Source organism: Peromyscus maniculatus, chromosome 5, assembly GCF_049852395.1.
Source record: "Peromyscus maniculatus bairdii isolate BWxNUB_F1_BW_parent chromosome 5, HU_Pman_BW_mat_3.1, whole genome shotgun sequence".
Classification (NCBI taxonomy): domain Eukaryota; kingdom Metazoa; phylum Chordata; class Mammalia; order Rodentia; family Cricetidae; genus Peromyscus; species Peromyscus maniculatus.
In genome coordinates, this window is record NC_134856.1 from 77,193,097 (window position 1) to 77,217,870 (window position 24,774).

General features: G+C 42.2%; 1 protein-coding gene across 1 annotated transcript in view; it reads right to left on the reverse strand.

Annotated features, from left to right (window-relative positions):
• Tmem236 (transmembrane protein 236) overlaps positions 1-24,774 on the reverse strand; it is a 46,626-nt gene that overhangs the window by 11,267 nt on the left and 10,585 nt on the right. Inside the window, exons 2-3 of the mRNA XM_006989944.4 lie at positions 16,826-16,898; positions 11,068-11,209 (exon numbers count right to left, since the gene is read on the reverse strand). Coding sequence (XP_006990006.2) covers positions 11,068-11,209; positions 16,826-16,898 — 215 coding nt within the window. The remainder of the gene's footprint in view (positions 1-11,067; positions 11,210-16,825; positions 16,899-24,774) is intronic.

The following is a 24,774-nucleotide window of genomic DNA, read 5'->3' on the forward strand; positions in this document are numbered from 1 at the left end:
TTCAGGGCACTCATCTCAGCTTTATTTATACACACTCCACGGCACAGCTGGTTGACATCTTCTCAAGTCCCCTAGACCATGAGCTGCACAGACAAAGCCTCCATCTGTTTTACTCTTGTGCTCCAGCAGCTAGTAGAATACCCAGCTGCCTAGCAAGGGAACAACAGGTTTGCTAAGTCAAGGATGGGAGGAATGTCCACCCTGGAGTCTGTTAGCACAGGGGAGCAATGAGCATTCTGGGAAACAACCTACAGTAAGGCACCAAGAAAAGGCATGAAAGCATGGTCCAAAAGCAATGCCCCTGACTCAACAGACAAAAGCACTCTGGAGTCCTGCATAGGCTCCATCACTCGGATTGGACCCTGGCCCTGTCCTTACATAGGCTGTAAGACTGAGTCCCTTCAAAAGCCCTTGAGGACATCAGGAGAAGCTGGCCCTGTGGGCTATGTAGCTCTGTGGTAAGAGAATCTGTGGCATGGCTTTGGACCCAGGGAAGAATGACAGCCTAGTGCAGCGTTTGCACAGCCCACAGGACTCACCCCCAACAGCTGTCATTCACTAGATTTTAGAGGCCTCTCAGATATGAGGGTCATGGAGCTAGGGAATAAAAGCACTGATGTAGTGGGTAGCCATTCCAGCTTGGATCTGGAAGTTCCAACCCCCACTGAGACTCTGGCAACTGTCACGCCTATGAGGCGGGGCTAGGGGAGGCGCCTGGAGACCCGAGATCTGGATGGGTGAGCGCTGTCTCGGTGCTGGGACCCTGAACGATGGAGGTGGACCGGGCAGAGCTCCAGAGAACACTGCTGGATTGCGATACACCTTCCCCGGACCCTGCGACCTATCTTTCCCTTTTTGTAAGTTGCCCACTAAATAAATCTTCCTTTTAACTAAGTGGAGTGGCCTTAATAATCTCACCAATACACTGATGTATTTATTATTCAGAGAAGACTGTAAGCTCATAGAAAGCAGCTTTTACTCACACCCCCAATAACCAACCCATGCACACTCATTGAAAGAGGGGCTTGGTGGAAGCAGAGCATATCAATGCAATGTTCCCAGAGACAGGATCCCACTGTCAATGTGCACACAGTGTGAACAGAGAGTGATGGAGAATGTGCTCATTGTGCAAACAGCCCCCCCCCCCCGCCTTGTCTAAGGTAGGAACATATAGACATGGAGACTCAATAACCCAGGCCAGTAATTTTGATCTTGTCTTGGCTAATATAGCTTGGAAAATGGGGATTGGTATTTATTGTAAAGAAATACATGTTGAATTCTTTATATCTCTTTACTCTTATCAGTCTCTCTGGAAATCTTAATATCTGTTACCAAAATATCATGCAACTTTCAGTTGTCTTCTTTTGCATATTAAAATTGTTCATGGTTCTTTGCCCACTGAAGAAAAAGTCACCATTTTGTAATGCACTATTAAAAGCATCTGTGAAGCCTTAAAGATGGTTCAGGTGGCACAGCACTTGTTTGCAAGCATTAGGACCTCAATTTGACCAACACCAACATATAAATCTGGGAAAGGGTTGGTGTATGCTAATCTTCATAGTGGGGAGGCAGAGGCACACATGCATGTGCACACAGAGAGCTGACCTAATCAAATGGGGCCTGAACTCAAGGCTATTTACCACTGATGCCCTGTGTCTGCTGGTATGAAGCTTATACTCAGAGTGTTTGGGGACCTGTCCATACTGTCTAATCCTGACAGCCGATGCTTCATTAGGAGATAAAATCAGAAATTTCACTCTACTCTCACCCACAGTCTGGGAAATGGTCACTTATTTCTTCAGAAAAGGGGAAAAAAATCCTCGAACTCTAGTGTTCTGAAACTTCCTTCTCTGTAGCAGAGGGCAGTAAGGAAGGAAGCAGGCTCATTCTTGGCATAGGCCTGGACACAGTGTTCCTCAGACTCAGCCTCGAGCACATTGCAAAACCACACATTATGGAAACCCAGCGCACACTGTATGTGCCCATATTGTTTAATAAGCTATTCCTTAAGAAGAAACAAAGAGGAAGTCAAAATGCCATTTTATTCAGAAAAATATATCCTGTGCCCTCTTCCTTTTTGTGGGGGTTTCATACATATATACAATCTACTGCGACTATATTCACCCTGTTGCCCTCTGGTATCCCCACTTCTTTCCCTCTGACACCATTCTTCTCTCCTGGACCCCTCTTGGCTTGACTAGTTCAAAAAAATGGCATCCCTCCTCTCTTTGTTTCTTTCAACCTCGATATAAAACCACTTACTTTATATTCAATTTGGTGAAGGTGGGATGGGCTCCATAATTAAGTCCTTTGGAAATCTGGATCTGGTCTCTCTGAGTTAAACTGGCATTTGCCACAGTTCCTAATGCTTCCTGTCTCAAGGCAGTCTTATCAGTGGTTTAGGGAGCCTTACAAAGGTTACAGGTGGCAGAGTATGTCTTCCTATGCTTGGGTCAGTGAGTACATATGTACTCTCATTTTTTAAATTTACTTTTTCATACATTACATCTTGATTATATTCTTTCTCCTCCCCCAGGTCCTCCGAGTTCCTCTCCACTCGACTTCATGTTCTTTCTTTCTCTCAACCCCCTCCCCCGCAAAAACAAAAATTAAAAGTAAATAAACAACAAAAAAACCAATAAGACAAACTAATATAAAACAAAAAGTGCATTAAAAAAAACCACCATGGAGTCTGTTTTGTGTTAGTCAGCTGCTCCTGGGCACAGGACCTGCCCTCAGGTGTAGGTGACACACCCAATGACATTCCATTAGAGGGAACACTCTGCTTTGGGTAGAGGGTACCGATTGTACATAGCTCCTTGTTTAGGAGTGGGACTTTGTGTCCACTTCCCCTTCTCTGTTCTGGTTTGAACCTGTGCAGGTCTGGAGCATTGCTGTCACGGTCTCTGTGAGTTCCTAGGTGCATCGGCCCGGATGTGTCTGGAAGAGCCCGTCTCCTTGGAGTCATCCACTATCTCTGCCTCTTACAATCTTTCTGCCTCCTCTTTGGCATAGATCCCTGAGCCCTGAGAGAAGAGGGCTGACAAACACCACTTACAGCAGTTGTTTTTTATTATTATTATTATTATTATTATTATTATTATTATTTTCTTGTCTTACTATATGGCCCATGCTGGCTGTCTTCCGGCTGCACTACCCAAGTGGTGGGAGTGTAGCATGCAGCATGCACACCAAGTTTGAAGAGACTCTCTTGGTGGTTTGACTTTTAAGGCCACCCTCATACATGTGAAAAGGTGGTTTCTGGTTCATCAAAAATAACTTAAAAGTCCCACATATATTACCATTGCTATTCCTTTAAGAAATCATGTCTGGGGGCTGGGAATCTGGTTTGATGGTAGAACACATGGTTAGTATATACAAGGACATGGGTTCACACTGAAGCACAGAAAGAGGAAGAGGAGAGTAAGAAGGAGGAGAGTGAGGAGGAAGGGGGAAGAGAATAATTACATTTTGATAAAACACTATCAGGAAGACATGGCCCAGAGGAATGGTTCCTGTTCTTCCTTCCCTCCCTTCTCTACAAGCTGCTGAAGCTAGATCAGTTCTACCGATCCACCTTTTCTACAGCCGATGTGCAGATTTCTCAGTATTGTTGAACAAAGTCACGCACTGTTGATTAGAAGCAGAAGGAATTCTTTCCACGATGTTCTCAACAAGTCGCTCGTGAACCTGTTTACCCTCTCCCTTGCCTGCATCATCCCTGTCGCCCCCAACCTGAGCCCAGGGCTTCCCTAATTGCACACTCTCCCTCTAAGCATCGGTATCATTCTCCACACTGAGGGTGTGTCCTATTTCATGAGGAAGCTGTGACATCACAAGCTGTCAGATACCCCTGTTTTATTTCTCCCACCCCACCCCCTTCTTATTTTCACAATTGAAAGTCACCTAGGAACCTTTGAAAATTACTAGTCCTGTGTAATAACATTGAATAATAGAATAATTCATAACCTCTAAAAAGTTGCTAGGGCTGCCAGGTGGTGGTGGCACACGCCTTTAATCCCAGCACTCGGGAGGCAGAGGCAGACAGATCTCTGTGCATTCGAGGCCAACCTGGTCTACAGAGTGAGTTCCAGGAAAGGCACAAAGCTAGACAGAGAAACCCTGTCTTGAAAAAACAAACAAACAAACAAAACAAAAGTTACTAGTGCCACAGCCTTACTGCTCAAAATACACGTTAACTATCATTGGTTGCAGCCTGGGTTTCAAAAAAAAAAAAAAAAACAAGACCCCTCAACTGATTCTAATATATATCTGAGAATGAGTACCACTACTTTTATTTCAAGACACAAACAGAGGCTCCTCCAGTGAGATTTTCTGTTTAACAGTCTACATGTGTCCAGTCTTGTCCCAGAAGTTCTAGTTCAGTCATCTGGGACTGTACTTGGATCTAATATCTTTAATATACTCTATTAAGGGGCTTATTTTAATTTTATGTGCTCTCTCTCTCTCTCTCTCTCTCTCTCTCTCTCTCTCTCTCTCTGTATGTCATATACACACGTGTGTGAATGCATGTTCTTGAGCACACGCATGCAGAGCACAGAGGAGGATACTAAATATCTATCATATTCTGCCTAAGTCCTAAGTCAGTCTGCCTAGGTCAGAGTTTCTCACTGAATATGGAGCTAGGCTAGCAGCCATTAAGCCTCTAAGATCCTGATGCTTTGTAGGCCACAGTACTGTAGTTACAGACACAAGGAGCCTCCCAGACCCCCAGCACTGGGGTTGCAGACACATGGACAGCTATGACCAGCTTTTTATGGTGCTGAGGATTTGAACTCATATGCTCATGCTTGGGCAACAAACGTTCTTACCTACTGGACTATCTCCCCAACTCCTACAGGTATTTTTTATCTGCTATAGCCATCAGAAAAGTAGAAATACAAGAGAAGCATAAGTTGAAAACCTCTACTGAGTCAAGTAAATTAATATCTTACTTAATTTATTAACTATTTATGGATTAGCAAATTTGCATCCTATACAGAATTCAACTTTTTGCTGGCTTGGTTTGGTGGTTTGCTTTGGTTTGGTTTGGTGGTTTGGTTTGGTTTGGTTTGGTTTGGTTTGGTTTGGTTTGGTTTGGTTTGGTTTGGAGACAGGGTCTTACTATGTAGCCCAGACTGACATGTAACTTAGGATTCTCTTGCCTAAGCCTGTAGGGGGCTAGGATAGCAGGGGTGGCCATTAGGCCCAGGTTTGACTTTTCTTCATCAGACTTCATTTGCAAAACAAATTAATAATAATAATAATTTTCATTTAGAGAAAAAGAAGACTCTTAAGCATAATAACAAAGACCAAACCAATAAGGAGAAATGGGTAGCCTGAAGTATGAAAAAAATGAAAAATTCTTTCTATCAAAGCCACCATGGCAAAATTGAGAGGCAAATGATGGCGCTGATGCTGCAGCCATGGCGGGCGGAGCTTAGGTTCCCCAATATTCATGTCACAACCACCCAGTACAAAGAAAAAGACAGCATTTCATTATTAAAAACTAAAAAATACCAGTGAAATGAAACCGTGTTGAATACCACTATAATTTTTACAATTGTAAATTCTGAAAGTCATAGACATGATGCTATTTCGCCTCTGGGACTGGCAAAAACAGAATGAAAGACAAAGCTGAGAAGGTGAGTGTGTGTGCTGGCGCCACTGCTTGGGAACTGAATTAGAGCATTCGGGGAGGGAGCAGTTTGGTTGCGTATATTAAGAGCCTTACAGTCTTAACATGGACATTGAGTCAGAAATCTGACATGTAACCTAAAGAAATATTCACCTGTGCTACTGAGGTCCCTGCAGTGCCTAGCCCAGGACTGTGAGTCAAAAAAGGGGCACAGAAGGAGTTGGACTAGGGCCCTTGTGAGCAGATTTATTTGAGAACCTTACCCTGCCAACATCATACCTGGCACCGCCTCCACTCTGCAGAGCGCTGAGGTTTTCCACTCAAATAGCCTGCTGACCTCATCTCCAGCAAGGCCTCTCTGAGTATGCAGAAGGCTCTAAGGCAGTCCAACCACTATTGCCACGCACCACCCTGGCTTACCATCCCCTTCTCTAGTTCCCTGGGTGAACTGTCAGCCTCTAGTAGTCACTGTCTTCTGGCAACATGGTTGCCAAGGAGTCTGGGCACGAACAGATGCTCCAGGTCTTCTGAGGACACTCTGCAGTCATCATCCTGACATCTTTAGGCTACAGTCCAGAGGTGCTTAACTCTTCCCATTCCCAGTTCTTGTTTGCCCATTCGCCTCCCTGAGTGGCTTCTAATTCCCACACAGAGTGCAGCGTCACTTTAAAGCAGACCACCTGCACCATGCTATACATGTGTTCTGCCCTTTATGTGGCTCTCCTTCCTGAGTCAAACAGACGTTGCTTGACTAGCCATGCCCCTATCCTTCTGTAACAGCAGCACCTTATAATAGAAAGATTTTAAAAAGAATAAATCACAAATCTAGATGCATAACAATAGGTGACTTAGACACAACGTGAGTCATTAACATAATGGAATATTATTTGACCAATAAAAATAGTGGTATAGTCAATAAAATAACAAGAAAAACAAGCCCACCATACACTCACTATAGGGGGAGAAAATCACAAAATAAGTTCCTTTAACTGAACATGTAACAAGATGCCATCAATTATAAATCTCTAGCTTGCAGAGTTACATTAGTTAATTTTTTCCCCCTTTTAAGACCTCTATCTTATAACCTCTTTAGATGAATATATATTGTATGGGAGAAATACTGCAGTCAAAATGAAAGGGTTCAAAATACTGTAATGAAAAAGTTGCATGGTTTGCAAGAGCACTGTGCCTCGACCCTGTGTGTTTCATTGGAATAGGCCTGCTAGGCCTACAGGCTTAGTAGACATAGGCCCTGAGCAGCAGGAGCCATGATGAGGCTTTGCGTGGGGCTCCCTCTGCCTTTAGATGACACAGAGCCATGCTTTCCCCGGAGCCAGGTGTATAGAGTGACTGAGCTACTACAGACTGCTCTACAGGAGACAGAGTCTAGGCTCTAAATTAGTCGTCTTCAAGCCTTTGGCAGAAAGACCTTTGTTATCTCCAGACAGAACTTTGTATAAAACATCTCCTCAACAAAAGCTCTATTGTCTGGCTGAAGCAGGGACTGAGACCGAGACCTCTTATCTAATTAAACCTCCATCACTTCCTTCTCCAAGTCCTCTCCTCCAACGTTTTCACCGAAACAGCAGGCCTTCAGAGTGACAAATTGACAACCTAGTCATAGGTGGTTTTAAAAAGGCAACCTCTGTTGCAGCAAAAGCTTTGTTGACTGATGGTGTGACGTCAAATCAAGTCACTTTTTTACTTCTCGAGCACGCCCATGGGTTACATGCATTCTCGACCTCCATGAGGTCCAAGCTTACTCTATGGAGAAAGTTTCCTCTCTATGTCCACCTACAAACCCCTACAAAACAGAGGCCTCTCTCTCAGTCTCTGCTGACCTCTAACCCCTTAGATGACCTGAATGCTCCTTCACCTGTAGTTCAACATAATAGTACCTTACACACAGACCCTAGAGCACTTCCACAATATACTCTTAATGTTTTGTAACATGGGGTCCAACCTGGGATACGAACTCTACTTTACTGAGTTCTGCTGATAAGACTAAAAACTCCCCCTCAGCCATGGCTCTTGTTGTGTTTATGCTTGCATCATCCTGTTTCTGTGGGGTTGAGAGATCCTGTTAGAGGCAAGAGGAAGGAATCCAGTGATAGGCATCATTAGGATTCAGGCAATGGAATATCTATTACAAATCCTGAAGTAAGGAGACCTATGAATCCTCTAGAAAAAGTCAAAAGACTGCTGGCAATGGTCGAGAGACAGCCGGGACTGACCTACTCTGGTGATGGGATGGCCAAACACCCTAATAGTTGTGCCATAAACCCCATCCAAGGACTGAGGAATCTAGATGCAGACATCCACGGCTAGGCCCCTGGTGGAGCACTGGGAGTCTAATTAGTGAAAAAGAGGAGGGTTTATATGAGCGAGAATTGTTGAAACCAAGGTTGGATAAAGCACAGGGACAAATAACCAAACGAATGGAAACACATGAACTATGAACCAAAGGCTGAGGGGCCCCCAACTGGATCAGGCCCTCTGAATAGGTGAGACAGTCGATTGGCTTGATCTGTTTGGGAGGCATCTAGGCAGTGGTACCAGGTCCTGGGCTCGTTGCGTGAGTTAGCTTTTTGAAACCTGGGACTTATGCAGGGACGCTTGGCTCAATCTGGGAGGAGGGGACTGGACCTGCCTGGACTGAGTCTATCAGGTCGATCCCAGTCCTCGGGGGAGACCTTGATCTGGAGGAGGTGGGAATGGGGGGTGGGCTGGGGGGAAGGGGAGGGGCTCAGGAAGGGAGAGAACAAGGGAATCTGTGGCTATTATGTAGAATTGAATAGTATTGTAAAATAAATACAAAAAAAAAAAGGAATCTGACTCTACTAGATTCAGCTTCAGGTCTCTGGGTAGGAGAGGACAGTGTGTTGTCCAGTAGAAAGTAATGAACATTATTTGAAATTTCTAAAGCCCAGGCAATATGTTAGCACCTGTACATTCTGGAGCTAAAGGGCTGTGTTTCCAAACAAAACATCCAATCTTTCATTTGCAACTTCTCCAGAAAATTAAAACTCTGTGGAAGAAGTCAGCATTCCAACTGGCTGAAAATGAGACAATCCACCCAAAGTACATAAGGCTCATTCCAGATGCTGAGCACAGGGCTAACTCTTTGGAGCTGAGCATGGTGGGTAGCCACACGTCAAAGACAACTATGCTTAAAGTGGGGATTCTGGGACAGTCACTAGTCTGAACCAAGGAACGGGGACACAGGAGACTCCGAAGGAGTTGGGCTTGGAAATGAGAACAAGAACAAGATGACGGTTGAACGCAAAGTAGAAGTGGTGGATATTCAACTATCTAGACCCACAAGTAAGAGCACAGAAGAATCAGCGTGAGTCTTCTCATAAAGCAGGAGCAAGAACAAGACAATGGAGGATGAGGAGATAGAAGTGTGGTCATTAAGAGATTTATCTAGAAGTGAGAGCCTTGGACTTTTTTTTTTGTAATCTTGTCATTTTTTCTCATTTCTGGACATAGTAGATACTACCTATATCTACAAAGTTATCATGTCACAGAGATCCATGTACCAGCAGACTATCCCCACGAAGGCTCATGTTAGGTGAAACGCTGCCCTCGGAATCCATGCTGTCATATCACTGGACACCTCAACGTTCTCACTGGTGCACACCTGTAACTCAAGCCCTCAGGTGATGAAGGCGAGAGGATTAGGAGCCAAAGATCAACACGGACTACACAGCCAGCCTGTTTTTAAAAAATGATTTTTAAAACCAGTGTGTTTAAGCCGTAACTTCCAGAGGATAAGGGAGAATAAACTATAGACTCAAAAGTCATGTAATTTATTATATTAATATACATACTGAAATGAGGATAGAGTATCTGAGTTTAAATTTTACATAAATATTGAATATATATAACATGAATATTTGCAAAGGTATTTTGAACAAGTTCTAGCTTTTAAAGTGTGATTTTATTATTGAATGGCAGAGTTATTATAGTGTATGCTAGTCAACCCTCTAAAGTTGGGGCAGAAAGGGGCTGGGGGAGGGTCTCATGTAAGAAGCTCAGGGCTTTGCTCTGTTCTAGTCCCCTTCCCAAGACTAGTTTGAAAGCCTTCATTTAGTTTCTCAAAATATCACTGCTGGATACAGAAGAAAGATTACAAGCATCACTACAGACAGTAAAGTGCCATTAACTTGAACTAAAAAGTTCTTTTTTTTCTAAAAAAGAACTTTCATTTGGACAGAAAGTTTACATCGACATGCAAAATACAGAGTACTCAAGAACAAACAATCTGAAAACAGATCTGCAGTTTTAAGGAGCTAGAGATGAAATGAGCAAAAAAAGTTATAGAGTCCCAAATATTTAACACAAAGACACTTGGCTTTAGAGGGAATGTGGAGCTTGGGAGTACTTTTCCTCAGCAGGTGACCCTTGGGCTATTATTGAATTATCACCAGTATGAAGTTGAACATAATGTCATACAATCTCCCACCCAAGGACAAAGTGTAAAATGAAAGACTCCATTTTCCCAGTGGCCCACAGGACAGTCCTCCTTTCAATCTCCAGAGCAAGAGTGACAGCATAATGGTAGTGTGTGGCCCATAAATGATGGACTGTCTCTGGCCGTTATCCTTGTCACTGTGAAGCCTTACTCCATCCACCTGTTGGGGAGTGATCTCCCAGTCTCTGACCATTTCAAGCATACTCCCACAACAAAATTTTATTCTCATAATACAGCATGGCAATAAATGGAACCGGAAAGAATTTATGTCTGAACAAAGATAGTAATCAATTAATGAGGAGCATTTTTAAAGGTCAGCCTAAATTTAATTTCAACTTTTCACTTTGTAGGTATGTGGTTTGTCTCTGTCTTACTAAAGGTGAACTTTGGCTTCCTTATAATCCATAATTTGAAATATGTAATTCTCTAAGATGTAAGTAGGATTTACAGTTATTACACTCATTCTTATAGCAAAGATACTCAAACAAAATCACTTTTTTGTTACTTTCATTGTTTGTTTTTTGAGAAAGGGTCTGGCTTTGCAACTCAGACTCTTTCCAATTCTTTGTCCTCCTTCATCAGCTGAGAACATGGAATGGTCTAAGTGTCACCACCAAACCAGACTCGAATAGTCTTCTAAAGACTTAAGAACATCTCTAAAATGATATATCAATAATGTTTTCTTGCTAGAGTAAACATTAAACTTTATTGGTATTAAATAGTTGATATTTTTATAAAACTATAAGCACTACCAATATACAAATAAGTAATAATGACTGGTATCAAAGTATGTTTTAAAATATTTATGTCTAGATATCTTTATTTTCACTCTTCTCTCGGTGATGTTACCCCGAAGGAACACTGTCATTAAATGTTCCATTAAGTAAAAGAATAGTAGAAAGATCAAAGATAAACAAAAAATTTTAATATTCGTATTTGAAAGGCTACTTACTTTGTTGACTCCCTCTTAGAGGGTAGATCCTGAGTTTCTCAGTAATGTCAACCACAATCAGAGAGAATAGGACCAGGGACACTGGCAGGTCAGGCAAAGAGTCAGGCACTGAGTTTTGTGATCCATTGAAATTCTTTTGAACCTGTTTTCAGAAATCCATGTAAGCATATTTAATTAGTTTGCTTTGTTCATTCTAAATTCTGTCACTAGTCTGCAGACAGTGCTAAGTTTATCATAAATATATTTACTGAAAATTAAAAACTCTGTTTTTAGCTTCTCAGGTTTTTAACTACAAGGCTTTGAACCATTTCTAAATATACAATAAGGATTCTCACAAGTGGGAGAGTTTTTTTATTTAAATACATGCAAAAATACAATAATACAAGGCTGTGTATATAGCGCAGTTGGCAGGGTACTTGCCTAGTATACATGAGGACTTGGATCCCTGGATTTGATCCTCATTCTGTGTGTGTGTGTGTGTGTGTGTGTGTGTGTGTGTGTGTGTGTGTGTGTGTTTCTGAGTGTATGTGTTTCTATGTGTGTATGTAGTGGCTTGAAAGAAAATGGCCCCCAAAGGGAGTGGCACTACTGGAGGTGTGGCTTTGTTGAAGTAGGTATGGTCTTGTTGAAAGAAGTGTGTCGGGTTGGGGATTTAGCTCAGTGGTAGAGCACTTGCCTAGAAGTCCCTGGGTTTGGTCCTCAGCTCTGGAAAAAAAAAAGTGTGTCACTGTGGGGATGGGCTCTGAGGTCTCTTTTGCTTAAGCTTCGATCAATGTGACACTTAGACCATTCCATGTTGCCTACAAGATGTAGAACTCTCAGTTACTTCTCCAGTACTATATCTGCCTACACACTGCCATTCTCCCTGCCATGATGATAATGGACTGAACCTCTGAAACTTTAAGCTAGCCACCTCAATTAAATGTTTCCCTTATAAGAGTTGCTGTGATCATGGTGTCTCTTCGCAACAATAGAAACCCTAAGACAGTGTGTGTTTGTGTGTATGTGTGTCTCTATGTGCATCTGTGTGTTTGTCTGTGTGTCGGTGTATATCTGTGTGTCTGTGTACATGTATGTGTGTTCCCAGTAAAGGTGAAATGGGCCATTCCTTCCACCTCCACTGCTAAACAGAGCCCTGACAGTAGCAGGTAGGCTCAGCTAAGCTTTCTTCTTCATCTGCTTATGGTATATATAAACAACACAACAAAACAAGCTATGGTGCATCATATTCTTGATGAAATATTGGAAGTTTCCTTTCAGAAACAAGACAAAGATGCCTTCATGACCAATTCTATTCAACTTGTCTTGGATATCTTAGCAAATAAATCAAGCAAAAATAAATACAATACAATAAACTGTCTTAAAAACAGAGAAAAATTAAACATCATTTTCATAAACTATATGAGTATATATGGAGAAAATGCTCCCAAATGGGTGTATTCTTTTTAACTACAAATGAGAAAAACATAAAAATAAGATTTTTAAAAAATAAAACCATTAACTGCAATTTAATTAGCATGTCAAATATAAAGCATATTCTAAAATGTGTATGGAAATATAATGGGCAAAAAATTCTAGAAGAAAAGGAAGCTAGAATGATTGCTCTTCTGGTCTGTAGAAAACTTATAAGGCTATAAGAATAAACAATGAGGTGTGAGTTAGCACAGGATAGACAGCTATGAGGTATGAGTTAGCACAAAATAGACAGCAGTGAGGTATGAGTTAGCACAGGATGGACAGCTATGAGGTATGAGTTAGCACAAGATAGACAGCAGTGAGATGTGAGTTAGCACAGGATGGACAGCTGTGAGATGTGAGCACAGGATAGACAACTGGGCAAAGTGATGAAACAAAAAGCTTGGGGACAGCTCAGACATGTGAACAGCTGACTTACAATAAAGAGGACTCTGTTGAAACAAAGAACTGAGTTTTTACAAAATGATACTCTACTCATTGGGAAAAAAATGAATTTGACCCACCCTTACACAACATAACAAAACACGATTAAAGCTGGACTGTGGATCTACAGAAAGAAGGGGGGAAAACACATTTTTCCAACAGGTGAAATAAGTTCATAATGAGATTAGATCTTTAGGACTTTGCAGTTTAGGTTCATCTATCTTCTTAATTCTCTCAGCATTTTACACAAATGAAAGAAGTTGATAAATCAGACTATTTTAAAGCAAAAAATTCTTATCAAAAGACACAGTAAAAGTGTGGAGGTAAGTCCCAGGAGGAACATATTTACAGTGTATACATTTTAAAAGGGTTGTAGCCACATGGTGGTGGCGCACACCTTTAATCCCAGCACTCAGGAGGCAGAGCCAGGCGGATCTCTGTGAGTTTGAGGCCAGCCTGGTCTACAGAGTGAGATCCAGGACAGGCATCAAAACTACACAGAGAAACCCTGTCTCGAAAAACCCAAAGAAAAAATAATAATAAAAATAAAAATAAATAAATAAATAATAAAATGGGTTGTAATTTGAACATGTAAACAGCACTTTCAAATCACTTTTTTCAAATAGTTCCTTTATTTTTGAGATTATAATATAATTACATCATTTCCCCTCCCCTCTCCTCTCTCCAGACTCTTGCTACTCATGTTACCCTCCACCTGGCTCTCTTTCAAATCTATGGCCTCTTTCTCTTTAATTGGTTTTTTTTTTTTTGGTGTGTGTGTGTGTGTGTGTGTGTGACTGTGTCTGTGTTCCTAAATACATAAATACAACCTGTTCACTCTGTAAATCAAATCAAACTTAAAAGATAAGCAAAGATGAAAAGATGCTCAACCTCACTAATTTGGGTAAAATAAATTTTCAAGTACAATGAGTTTCAAAAACCTATCCCTCGGATTAGCTAAAAACAAGAGCAAGTTCTGGTAAAGAACGTGAAGCTGAGAGCACGTTCATTCTCTGCTGCTGAAGTGTGCAGACAGACGGCAGCACGGTCTCCCTTGAAACGTGCTTGACATAATCCATGCTTTGGATGGTTGGATATTGTATAGCCCATCCATTCTGCTCCTATGTGTTAAATCAACTGATACAATCACATCTATAAACATGTTTAGGCAAGTTCCTGGCAACATTAGCTCAGAATGGAAACAATTGGTATTATCATCAAGAACAGAACTGTCATACAAGTCTTTCACTTGCTTGGCTAGAGTGACACTGAGATATTTTATATTATTTGTGGCTATTGTGAAGGGTGTTGTTTCCCTGATCTCTTTCTCAGCCCATTTATTGTTTGTATATAGGAGGACTACTGATTTTTTTTTTTAGTTAATCTTATATCCCACCACTTCACAGAAGATGTTTCTCAGCTGTACACGTTCCCTGGTGGAAATTCTGGGGTCACTTATGTATGCTATCCTATCATCTGCAAATAGCAGTACTTTGACTTCTTCCTTTCCAATTTGTATCTCCTGATCTCCTTTAGTTGTCTCATCGCTCTAGCTAGAACTTCAAGTACTATATTGAATAGAGAGAGAGAGAGAGAGAGAGGAGACAGCCTTGTCTTGTTCCTGATTTTAGTAGAACTGCTTGGGTGACCCCAGCTAAGGCTCCTAGCAATAGAGGATACTTAGCCCGAACTGGCCATCTCCTGTAACCAGGAAAGATTTTCAGTAGCGGGACTGGAACACCATCCCAGCTGCATAACCTTCGACCTACAATTTGTTCTGCCTACAAGATGAGCTGGGGTAAAGAGCACAGACATTGTGTGAGTGGCCCGCCAATGGCTGGTCCAGCCTGAGACCCATGCCACTAGAGGGAGCCCACCCCTGACACTGCCTGGAGGGCCAGGACCCAGAGGCTGGACAGCCCAGACACCTGCAAGAGAACCAAACATGACTTGGGGGCGGGGGAATCAGTGTAATGATTCCTAATGACATTCTGCTATACTCATAGATTGGTGCCTCGCCCAATTGTCACCAAAGAGGCTTCACCCAGCAACTGATGGAAACAAATGCCGAGACCCACAGTCAAACATTAGGCAGAGTTTGAGGAATCCTAAGGAAAAGGGTGGGGGGGGGGGGTGAAGGATTGTAGGAACCAGAGCAGTCAAGGATACCACATGAAAATCCACAGAATCAACTTACCTGGGCTCATAGGGGCTCACAGAGACTGAACCAACAACCAGGGAGCCTGCATGGGACTGACCTAGGCCCTTTGCATGTATATTACAATTGTGCAACTTGGTCTTCTTACGGGATTCCTAACAGTGGGAGCAGGGGCTGTCTCTGACTCTTTTGCCAGCTTTTGAATCCCTATTCCTCATACTGGCTTGTCTTGGCCAGTTCATATGAGAGGAGGTGCTTATGCCATGCTTGGTTAATATCCATGGTAGGCTGCCCTTTTCAGAAGAAAAATGAAGGAGGGGTGGATGAAGGGACAGAGCAGAGGTAGGAGTTATGGACTGGGAGGAGAGGATGGAGGGGAAACTGTGGTCAGGATGTAAAATAATAATAATATAAACCTTTTTTTAAAAGAACAGCACTGATGGGACTGAGAACGTAGCCCAGGGGTAGAGTGCTTGCCTCCTAAGTTCAGTCCTCACTACAGCAGCAGCAACAAAAACAGAATAGAACTGTACAACTGAAATGTAAATTGCAGCCTTGGGCTGGGCTGGCATACCTCAGATGCGAAGTATGTGCTTCACACCCACAGAAGTCCAATCTCAACACCACAGAATAAATAAAGAAATTATAATGGGTTTTAAGATGAAATACTTGAGTCTATAGCAATGAAAATAAGTGAACTATAACTAGACATAAAAACATGAATGACCCTTACATTATACTTTTGAGTAAAATGGAAGATATATTATGTAATCAATAAGTGTAGTTGTAATTTGACTTCCCCAATAGAACATCCAAAAAATAGATAAATGTCTCTGTTACAGAAGTCATGGTCAAATTAATCTTGCAAGGGAGGCAGAGCCCGTGGGGATGCAGCTGCTCAGGCTGCATTTCTTCACCTGAGTGATGGTATAGGGATATGTTTTGTGACATTGCAGTGATATTATACAATTATGCTTCAAGCATTTTTCTGTTAATGTGTGACTATTCAAAGGCAATTTAATAAAAAAAAAAAAGGACATCTTAGGAAATAATGAAAAAAAAGCCATCATTTTATGAACTGAAATTAGAACTTCTGGGAATGCCTCCCCACCCCCTTCCCCAAAGATGATGATGTCCTCTTTCCTAATACCTTGCAAGTTAATGATGTCATTCATTGATGAGGCCTTCCCTGACTTCTGTGGAAAGTGAAGTTCTTACAGCCTGTGAATTTTGCCTATAATAGTCCTGCCCTGTGGTCTGGCTGTCGGCTGGAAAACTTTTAAAGCCACATTTCATTGAAACAAAAGGCTATCAACATAATTAACATGTACAAAATATTTATCAATGGGTAACTTATCAAAGATAATTGTGTCGAACTGTGTAGATAATTGTGAAGAATGTAGATTGACTGAGATTTTTTTGACTCTTTATGACTTTGAAATACTCTTGTGTCATATATACAAGTACAGAAAAAATATGTATTTTAAAATGCCGGGCTATCCCTCAAATCATAGAAGTAATAATTATTTTATAATAATGATTATATATATGCATATATATGTACATATATATCAATTTGGAAGAAGATTGGAGTAAAATCAACTTTAGAAAATGTTTTGGGCATACTACACTCTTGAAAATCAAAACCATGACATTTTAAGACCACAAAATCCTGCAACAGAAGAAATGAAAATTGCATACCTCGGTGACTGCTATAGAGAAGCTGAAGCTGGGGAGAGTGGTGAGTACCACACACATCATCAGAACAGGTCTCCTAGCAAGGGAGAAAAAAATAAGCAACAGCAGTAACACAGCACATCGACAGTTCCTGTTACATGTCGCTAATTTCATAGTTCCCCTTTCATTCATCTACAGTTTTTCTAAGAAGCTCACTGCTTCCCTATTTCCATTTCCCAAATGTTTGAGTATGGCAAAAAAGTAACATGTGCAAAAAAAAAAAAAAAAAAAAAAAAACAGAATGCTTTTCTCCAACAAAAGGGTGAGAGATTTCCAAGTAGCCCAATAATTAGTAAACTAGTGATTGAGATATGAAATAAATATCATACTGTATTTTCTAACAGGGAAAACTCAAACAAATGCTTAGCTTCTTGAATTAACAAACAAAACAAAAGACAGTCAGAGCTATTGGGTGGAGGCATGTGTGAGCGCAGACACCTGTACAGTGCAGCATGTGTGTGGGGGTCAAAGGGTAACTCGGTATTATCCTCACCTTCACCCTGGTTGAGGTAGGGCTTCTCTGTTCTAACACTGGGTGTGGTGGACTAGCCCATGAGTTTCTGGAGAGTCTCCTGTGCCTGCCTTCTAACTCCCAATAAAAGCAGGGTCTGGCCCTTTATGAGGGAGGGTTCTAGAGAACTAAACTCAGTCCTTAGGCTTGTGGGATAAGCATTTACCCACTCAGCCATGTTGCCAGTCTATCAAAGCATTTTTTGTCACAGTAAAATATTGATCTCCTCTTTCCCTGAACACCTTATATTAGTTACATCCGTGTAAAGTGCTCCACACTATAAGAAGTATTGAATAGTTCAATTGTTAACAATTTCTCCTTACTTCTGCCATGCCTCTCTTACTTCAGCTCCATCTTAGACACAGCCATAATTATCAAGGGAGACAGCATCCCCTCTGTAAGCCACACCCAGTGCAAATGGCTAATGCTAGGTACAATAGGATTTGGAATTGATATATCAGAAACTGATCATTTTGTTCTTTTTAATGAAATAAAGTATAAATAAGAAAGCTGGTTGCTTTGCTTCCTGTCTAAGACCAGAACTACATATTTGCATCATGAGGCTACCTAAGGGACTGTGGCTAAAAGACCACGGCTAAACGTGCATGGGGCTCTCATCCTTGTAATCTGACTTCTGAAAAAGAATGTCCAGAGGATTATTCCTGGGCTCCTCTCTAAATAATCTCCCTCAGTTACTACACTCATTCCCATGTTTTTAATTGCTAACTTACTTCCTCAGGACACTCATTACATACTGTACCAGCTGACATTTCTGCCTGAATGTTAAAGAGGCAGTTCAGACTAGTTGTGTCTACAAGACAACGGAAGTCCTCCCCCACAGTCACTCTGATACATCACCCCATCCTCTCTGACTTCCTGCGGAAATCTAAGTCCAACCCATCCTCTACTCACACCAAAGTCCATTCACCATTGTCTCCCATCTCTAACTTCTCTAACAGTGTTTCCTGTTCGAGTTTACATTCTGGAAACCATCTAGTGTCTTCCTCTATTGCTCTCTACCTTATACCTTGAGACAGGGTCTCTCACTGAATCTGAACCTCATCATTTCAGCTAGACTCTGTGCCCAGTGATTTCTGTGTCCACCCGTCTCTGCCCCCATGATGCTGGAGTTAACAGTACACACAGTCATCCATGCCAAGCTTTTTACATGAGTGCTGGGGATTCAGACTCAGTTTCTCATGCTGGCACCCTTATCCAGCTCATCATCTCCCCTGGAATCACGTTTAAAATGTAAAATGCATTTTGGGGGTGGGGAATTTGTGTTTAATGGGCACAAAGATTTGGTCTTGAAAGATGAGAAGGGTTTATGGGAAGAAGGTCGACAGTGATGGTAGCCCAGCAACACAAATGCATGTAATACCTCTGAGCTGTACACAAAATGCTTAGGGTCATAAAGTTTATGTTGTGTGTGTTTTACTGCAATCACAGATAGCTCTCAGGGATGTGCAATGCAATTGGAATACAATGGAGTCCTCTCATGGGAGCCCACACTTGCTTCAAGAATCCTTTCTCCTATTTTCCTCCTTTAAAATGATCTGCCTCCCCACTACTTGACGCCAGCTATTCCAGCTTTCTGGTTGTCTCATGATCTCTCCATGCCGGCTTCTCCTCGGTCTCACTCTATCTGTTCCTCCTGCTAGGAGCTCTCTGTCATATCTGCTGTGGCAGAGTCTAGTTCCACTGTCACCTCTGTCTCCCGCTTTGGTCATTTTCCCACATTCTTTCTATACACGTTTAGAGCACTTGACCCTCTAACAACTGGAAATCATGCTGGTTTTCTTCTACTTTTTTCTTTCTTTTTTTGTTTTTTGGGTGTTTTTGTTTTTTGTTTGTTTGGTTGGTTGGTTGGTTGGTTGGCTGGTTTTTTTGAGACAGGGTTTCTCTGTGTAGTTTTGGTGCCTGTCCTGGATCTTACTCTGTAGACCAGGCTGGCTTCGAACGCACAGAGATCCACCTGCCTCTGCCCCCTGGGTGCTGGGATTAAACACCACTGCCTGGCTTTTCTTCTGTTTCTGTTGCTTATCCTCTTCCTCTTTCTTCATCTCACAAAACTGAACTTCAGTGGCTTATTCTTTGTTTCCAGAGTCTGGAATACTATTTCTGAACATTTTATGTATAAAAACCTGCTGGGAATCTAGTAAATCCTGAGGTATCCTCTCAGGATAAAATTTAGATGAGTAAAATGAAATACAGACTTTCATAACATATTAAATTGAAATTATCTATATAACTCACTTAAAAAAATAATCCCATTGCCCTCCAACCTTCTTGCAGAATTACATGCAATTATTCAAGTTCTTTCAGATTTGTAAACATAGTAATGCACGTACCTGTCTATGATGTATTTCCCCAGTTGTGGAGTACTTAAAACATGATGGAAATTGTAATCACTTAGAATATCAATGTAGCTACTATTGTGTACCACATTCTAAAGTATCTGCTACATCTGCTGTGTGACATGAATAGATCATGTGATAAGTTATAGTTCCTGATCATGGTGCTATAGATTGTTGCCAACATTTATATTGTGTAAAATGCTAGCTTTCAATTACAAGATATGTATTTATTATCTATTCCATTAGTTTGGTATGGGGCTGTAAAATACCTGCTACCTACTAAACTAATGGAATAGTTAAAAAGTAAACACCAATCCCTACTTATGTTTTCTTTAATGAGTGCTTGAAATCCTCACACATTGCTAGGTCCTGCTTATAATTTATTAACAAGATACATGAATTAAATGATGTACTTACCTAAAAAGCATGCTGAAATCCCTACTCCCAAGTACTGTGGAACACAACCTCATTCGTAAATCAACTTTTATACAGATTTAACCAATTAACATAAGATCATTAGAGTGGGCCCTAACTCAATATAACCAATATTCTTATAATACAGACTAGCCTATAAAAAAGACCTGGAAACATTGGCAGAATGTCGTCTGGCAATAAAAGCATATGGCAGTAAAATCTTGGTGATTCCCATATTAGCCAAGGAGTGCCACAGACTACCTAAACCCAGCAGCACTTAGGACAAAGTCAGGAGTAAAGTCCCTCACATCCCCCAGCTGATACCTTGTCTCAGGCTTCTCGATTCTAGTCTGGTGGATAATAAACCTACGCTGCATGTATCATGTGGCTGGGGGCACTTTGTTCCAGCATGTATGGAAGTAAATAGAGATTTGCCCCTGGGAGAGAGATGCAGCTGAAAGATCTGAAAAAGTAGGCATGGCTTTGGAAGTGAGTAACAGGGAACTTTGGAGATGTGCAGCAGAAATGCCTAGAACACCTTGAGAGGTTGTGGGTGGAAATGTAAGAAATTCTGGACAGGGCTCAGAAAAATAAAACAGAGGAAGGCTCAGAGAAAATGTCTATCATCTCAGAAAGCAGGCGTGCTACAGCTCATGGCAGTAGGGTGTGGTAGACGTTCCTCACATGGCAGAGGGTGAGAAGCAGAGCGCACTAGAGTAGAACCAGGGGCCGGCCTGCTCTCAATCTCCACCTTTAGTTACCTACTAACAGTAGCCAGATCCCTGTCTCCTAAGATCTTCACAGCTAAGAACCAAGTGCTGGAAACAGGAGCCTGTGGAAACCTTCCCGTTCAAACCACAACAACTAGCAAGCAATGAATCAGACGCAGTGCTGAGGACATCACTAAGCAAAGAGCTAAAGGTATGATGTTAGGATCCTGCCCTCACGCCTGCACATGTACATCATTGGGGGGAGGGAGGCGCTGGCGACTACATATGCACAGCGTAGTCATGCAATCTGTGCCTTAAAAGCCAGAGGCAGACACCACGCTCCCTCTGCTCTCTGCTCCCTGCTCTGCTCTGCTCCCCTCTTCCCCCACCCCACCATCTTTCTTTCTCACCAGGCCTGGTCCCTTCTCTTCCCCCCTTTTCCTCCAAATAAAGCTCTGAATACTGATACTGGGCTCTACCGTGACCATGACTGTGACCTTTCCCCGCGGTAACCAGCACCGCCACCAGCGCTGACTATTGTCTTTTCATATGGTCTGTTTTCTCCCAGTTTCTGGTAAAAATGTAACTAAAGAACAATAAAGTGAAAAAAAAATACGTGTGACAAAAAGAAAACTAGAACTTTGCTATTTAGAAAATTCCTACCCCATCCATATGGGGGGAGTGACAAAAATATGCTCAGAAGAGAAAAATCAAGATTATGGCTTGTGAATTCAATCCACTACATCGGCAGAAACCCTTGGGTGGAAGGTGATGGGGACACAGGACAAGAGGAAGGGAGGCTGTTGGGCGTCTGAGACTCTGAGGAAATGAGCTGATAGAGCTATTTGGCTACAAACAAGTTGTCCCAAAAGAGGGAAGAGTGCCTCTGATGAGTTCGGAGGCCAAACAAGCTGAGGTTTTGCTATGAATTCAGAGAGCAGAGGCCACCAACCAGGAGCCAGCATAGTTGGGCCTGGACGATGGGTCCACAGAACAGAGCATCCAGCAACAGGAGATCATCCCCAAGACTTAAAACTGAATGGAATTTTCCTTCCTAAGCTGGATCTTTCTTGGACCCCATTGCTTTCCCCTTTCTTATTTGTCTCTCAAAGGATAATAATGTCGCCGTGCGGTGGTGGCACACGCCTTTAATCCCAGCACTCGGGAGGCAGAGCCAGGCGGATCTCTGTGAGTTCGAGGCCAGCCTGGGCTACCAAGTGAGCTCCAGGAAAGGCGCAAAGCTATGCAGAGAAACCCTGTCTCGAAAAACCAAAAAAAAAAAAAAAAAAAAAAAAAAAGGAGACAAAGGATAATAATGTCTATTCTGTCCCACTATTGTGTTTTAGAAGCAATCTACTTTTTAAAAGATTCATATTTTTTTTTATTTATGAGCCTGTGTGTGTGTGTGTGTGTTTGCAGGTGCCTGAAAAAGCCAGAAGAGGCCATCAGATCTCCTGCAGTTGGATGCTTGAACCTGGGCTTTCTGCAAAAGAAACAAGCATTCTTTTTCTTTTTTTTTTTTTAAGCGGCTTCTTCATGATGTATTTTTTTTTAAGTAAATTTATTTTACAACATCATTTAGTTCAACATAATAGCCACAGATTCCCCTGTTCTCCCACTCTCGCCCCCCTCCCCCTCCTCCCACCCCACCCCCCATTCCCACCTCCTCCAGATCAAGGTCTCCCCCGAGGACCGGGATAGACCTGGTAGACTCAGTCCAGCCAGGTCCAGTCCCCCACTCCCAGACCGAGCCAAGCGTCCCTGCATAGATCCCAGGATTCAAACAGCCAACTCATGCAACTAGCCCAACAAGCATTCTTAATCCATCTCTCCAGGCTCTGCAACCTACCTTTTGTCTGGTTTCACATGGGTCACTGATAGAGAGGAATTGTGACCCAAGATAGTCATTCCCTAAGCCTTGCTCATAAGATGGTGATTTGGGGCCCTTTGGGATGATGTTTACATGAGCTTTTGAACACAGAATTGATACTGGAGTGTATCAGACGTTTTTAGATGCTAAGATGGATGACTTTCTGCAAGGAAACAACATGAAGTTTGTGGGTCCAGAGGTTGGGATGCTGTGGGGTTAAGTTTGCACCCCAGTTATGGTTGAGTCCCTATTTCTAGTCCCTTGGAATATAAGCTATTTGAAAATAGTGTTTTTACTAAAGTAATTAAGTTAAAATAGGGTATCAGGATAGATTTTAAGTCAATATTATAGGAACATTTTTGAAATCAGACATGCACAAAGGGACTTCTAGGAAAGGAAAGGGAGAAAATGCCATGTGAACATGGAAATCAAGATCAGTGAATGGAAAGATGGCTGGCCACCACTATATACTTTCTGATGAGTGTAGAACATACTCTCCCTTATGTCTCTTCAGAAGGAACAAGCCTTGCTAACGCTTTGACTCCAGACTCCTAAGTCTCTAAAACTTTGAGACAGCAAATTCTGTCTGATATCACCAAGCTTAGACACTTCGTTCTAGCAGTTCTAGAAGATTGCAGAATAAGAGAATTTCAGCTAGACGTATCAGCGAATCTTTCACTGTCTACTTACGTTTAAACTAACAGAATACCACTATTCTGCATACAACTTGGAGGGAAAGAGAATTTGTGGGCATGGCAGCAGGTGCATATTGAAAAAGGACAAGCTCATGACTTCAGCAGCCATTGTCGCTGAATGGGCAATGAGAAGACTCTCCCAGGAATTGAGCCCATGACTAAAGACCACACTCACCCACTATGGGTTAAAACTTCCTGTTTGTGCAGTAAGTTCTTGCCCTGAGATTACTCATGGAGGAAGTTTGGTGGAGGAGAGGTCAGATAATTACTTGGGAAATGACTCTCTGCTCAAAAATATGTAAGATTCTCTTTTCCCTAAGTCATTAAATCAAAGGTTCCTGCCAGAAGGCTCCTTTGAATCTGCTCTTGACTCCAGAACACTCCTCTACCATCTTCTAAGTTGCTACTGACTGAACACTGAGTACTGTGGTGAAACATGGTTCTTCCATCACTCAAACACCACAAAAAGCTTCTCACTGATGACGAAGCTGATGCTGAAGGTTTAATTAATTAACTCCAGGTCATGCCCTAGGATGTAAAAGCTGATTTCTAATCCAGAATATTCTGACTGCAAATCTCCTGTTCCCAATGACTGTGATGCTACCTGGCTCCTTTCTTTCTGCTAGCTCCTTTCAAAACACATTGATCTCCTCCCACTCCTTAAAACATGTATGCTTCTTCCCCTGTCCATACATTATCCATCCTCACCTGTGGGCATATCTTCTGCCCTCATCTCTCCAACTTCAGCTCAAAGTCTATACTGTGAGCTTTTTTTCTACTCTGAAACCTGTGGCCACACACGCCCAAACCTGAAAACCTGCTGCATGCAGGGCACCGCGATGGAGGGAGACGGGGTGGGGCAGAAGGAATCATTTGAAAGGGGGTGGGGAGGGAACTAGTAAAGTGCTTGCTGTGCAAGTGTGAGGAGTCAAGTCAAAAGCCAGGCACTGCAGTGTGCTCCTGCAGCCTCGGCACCGGAGAGGCAGGAACAGACGAAGGTGGGTCAGGGCCGTTCTAGCCAAAATAGCAAGATCCTGATTCAGTGAGAAAGTCTATCTAAAAAGAAAACAATTGGACAGCAATGGAGGAAGACACCTGGCATCAACCTTTGGGCTTCACACATGCACACACACATACACACACATACACACACACACACACACACACACACACACACACACACACACATACACACACACACACACACACACGCGCGCGCGCGCGCGCACACACTCACATATGAACCATATACCACATACACAAACATACAATAACAAAACCCTCCCTTACTCTGTCTTGTGTCAGTCTTTTCCCTGCCTAATTGTGTGATTTCTACAGTAGAGCACAAATCTTTGA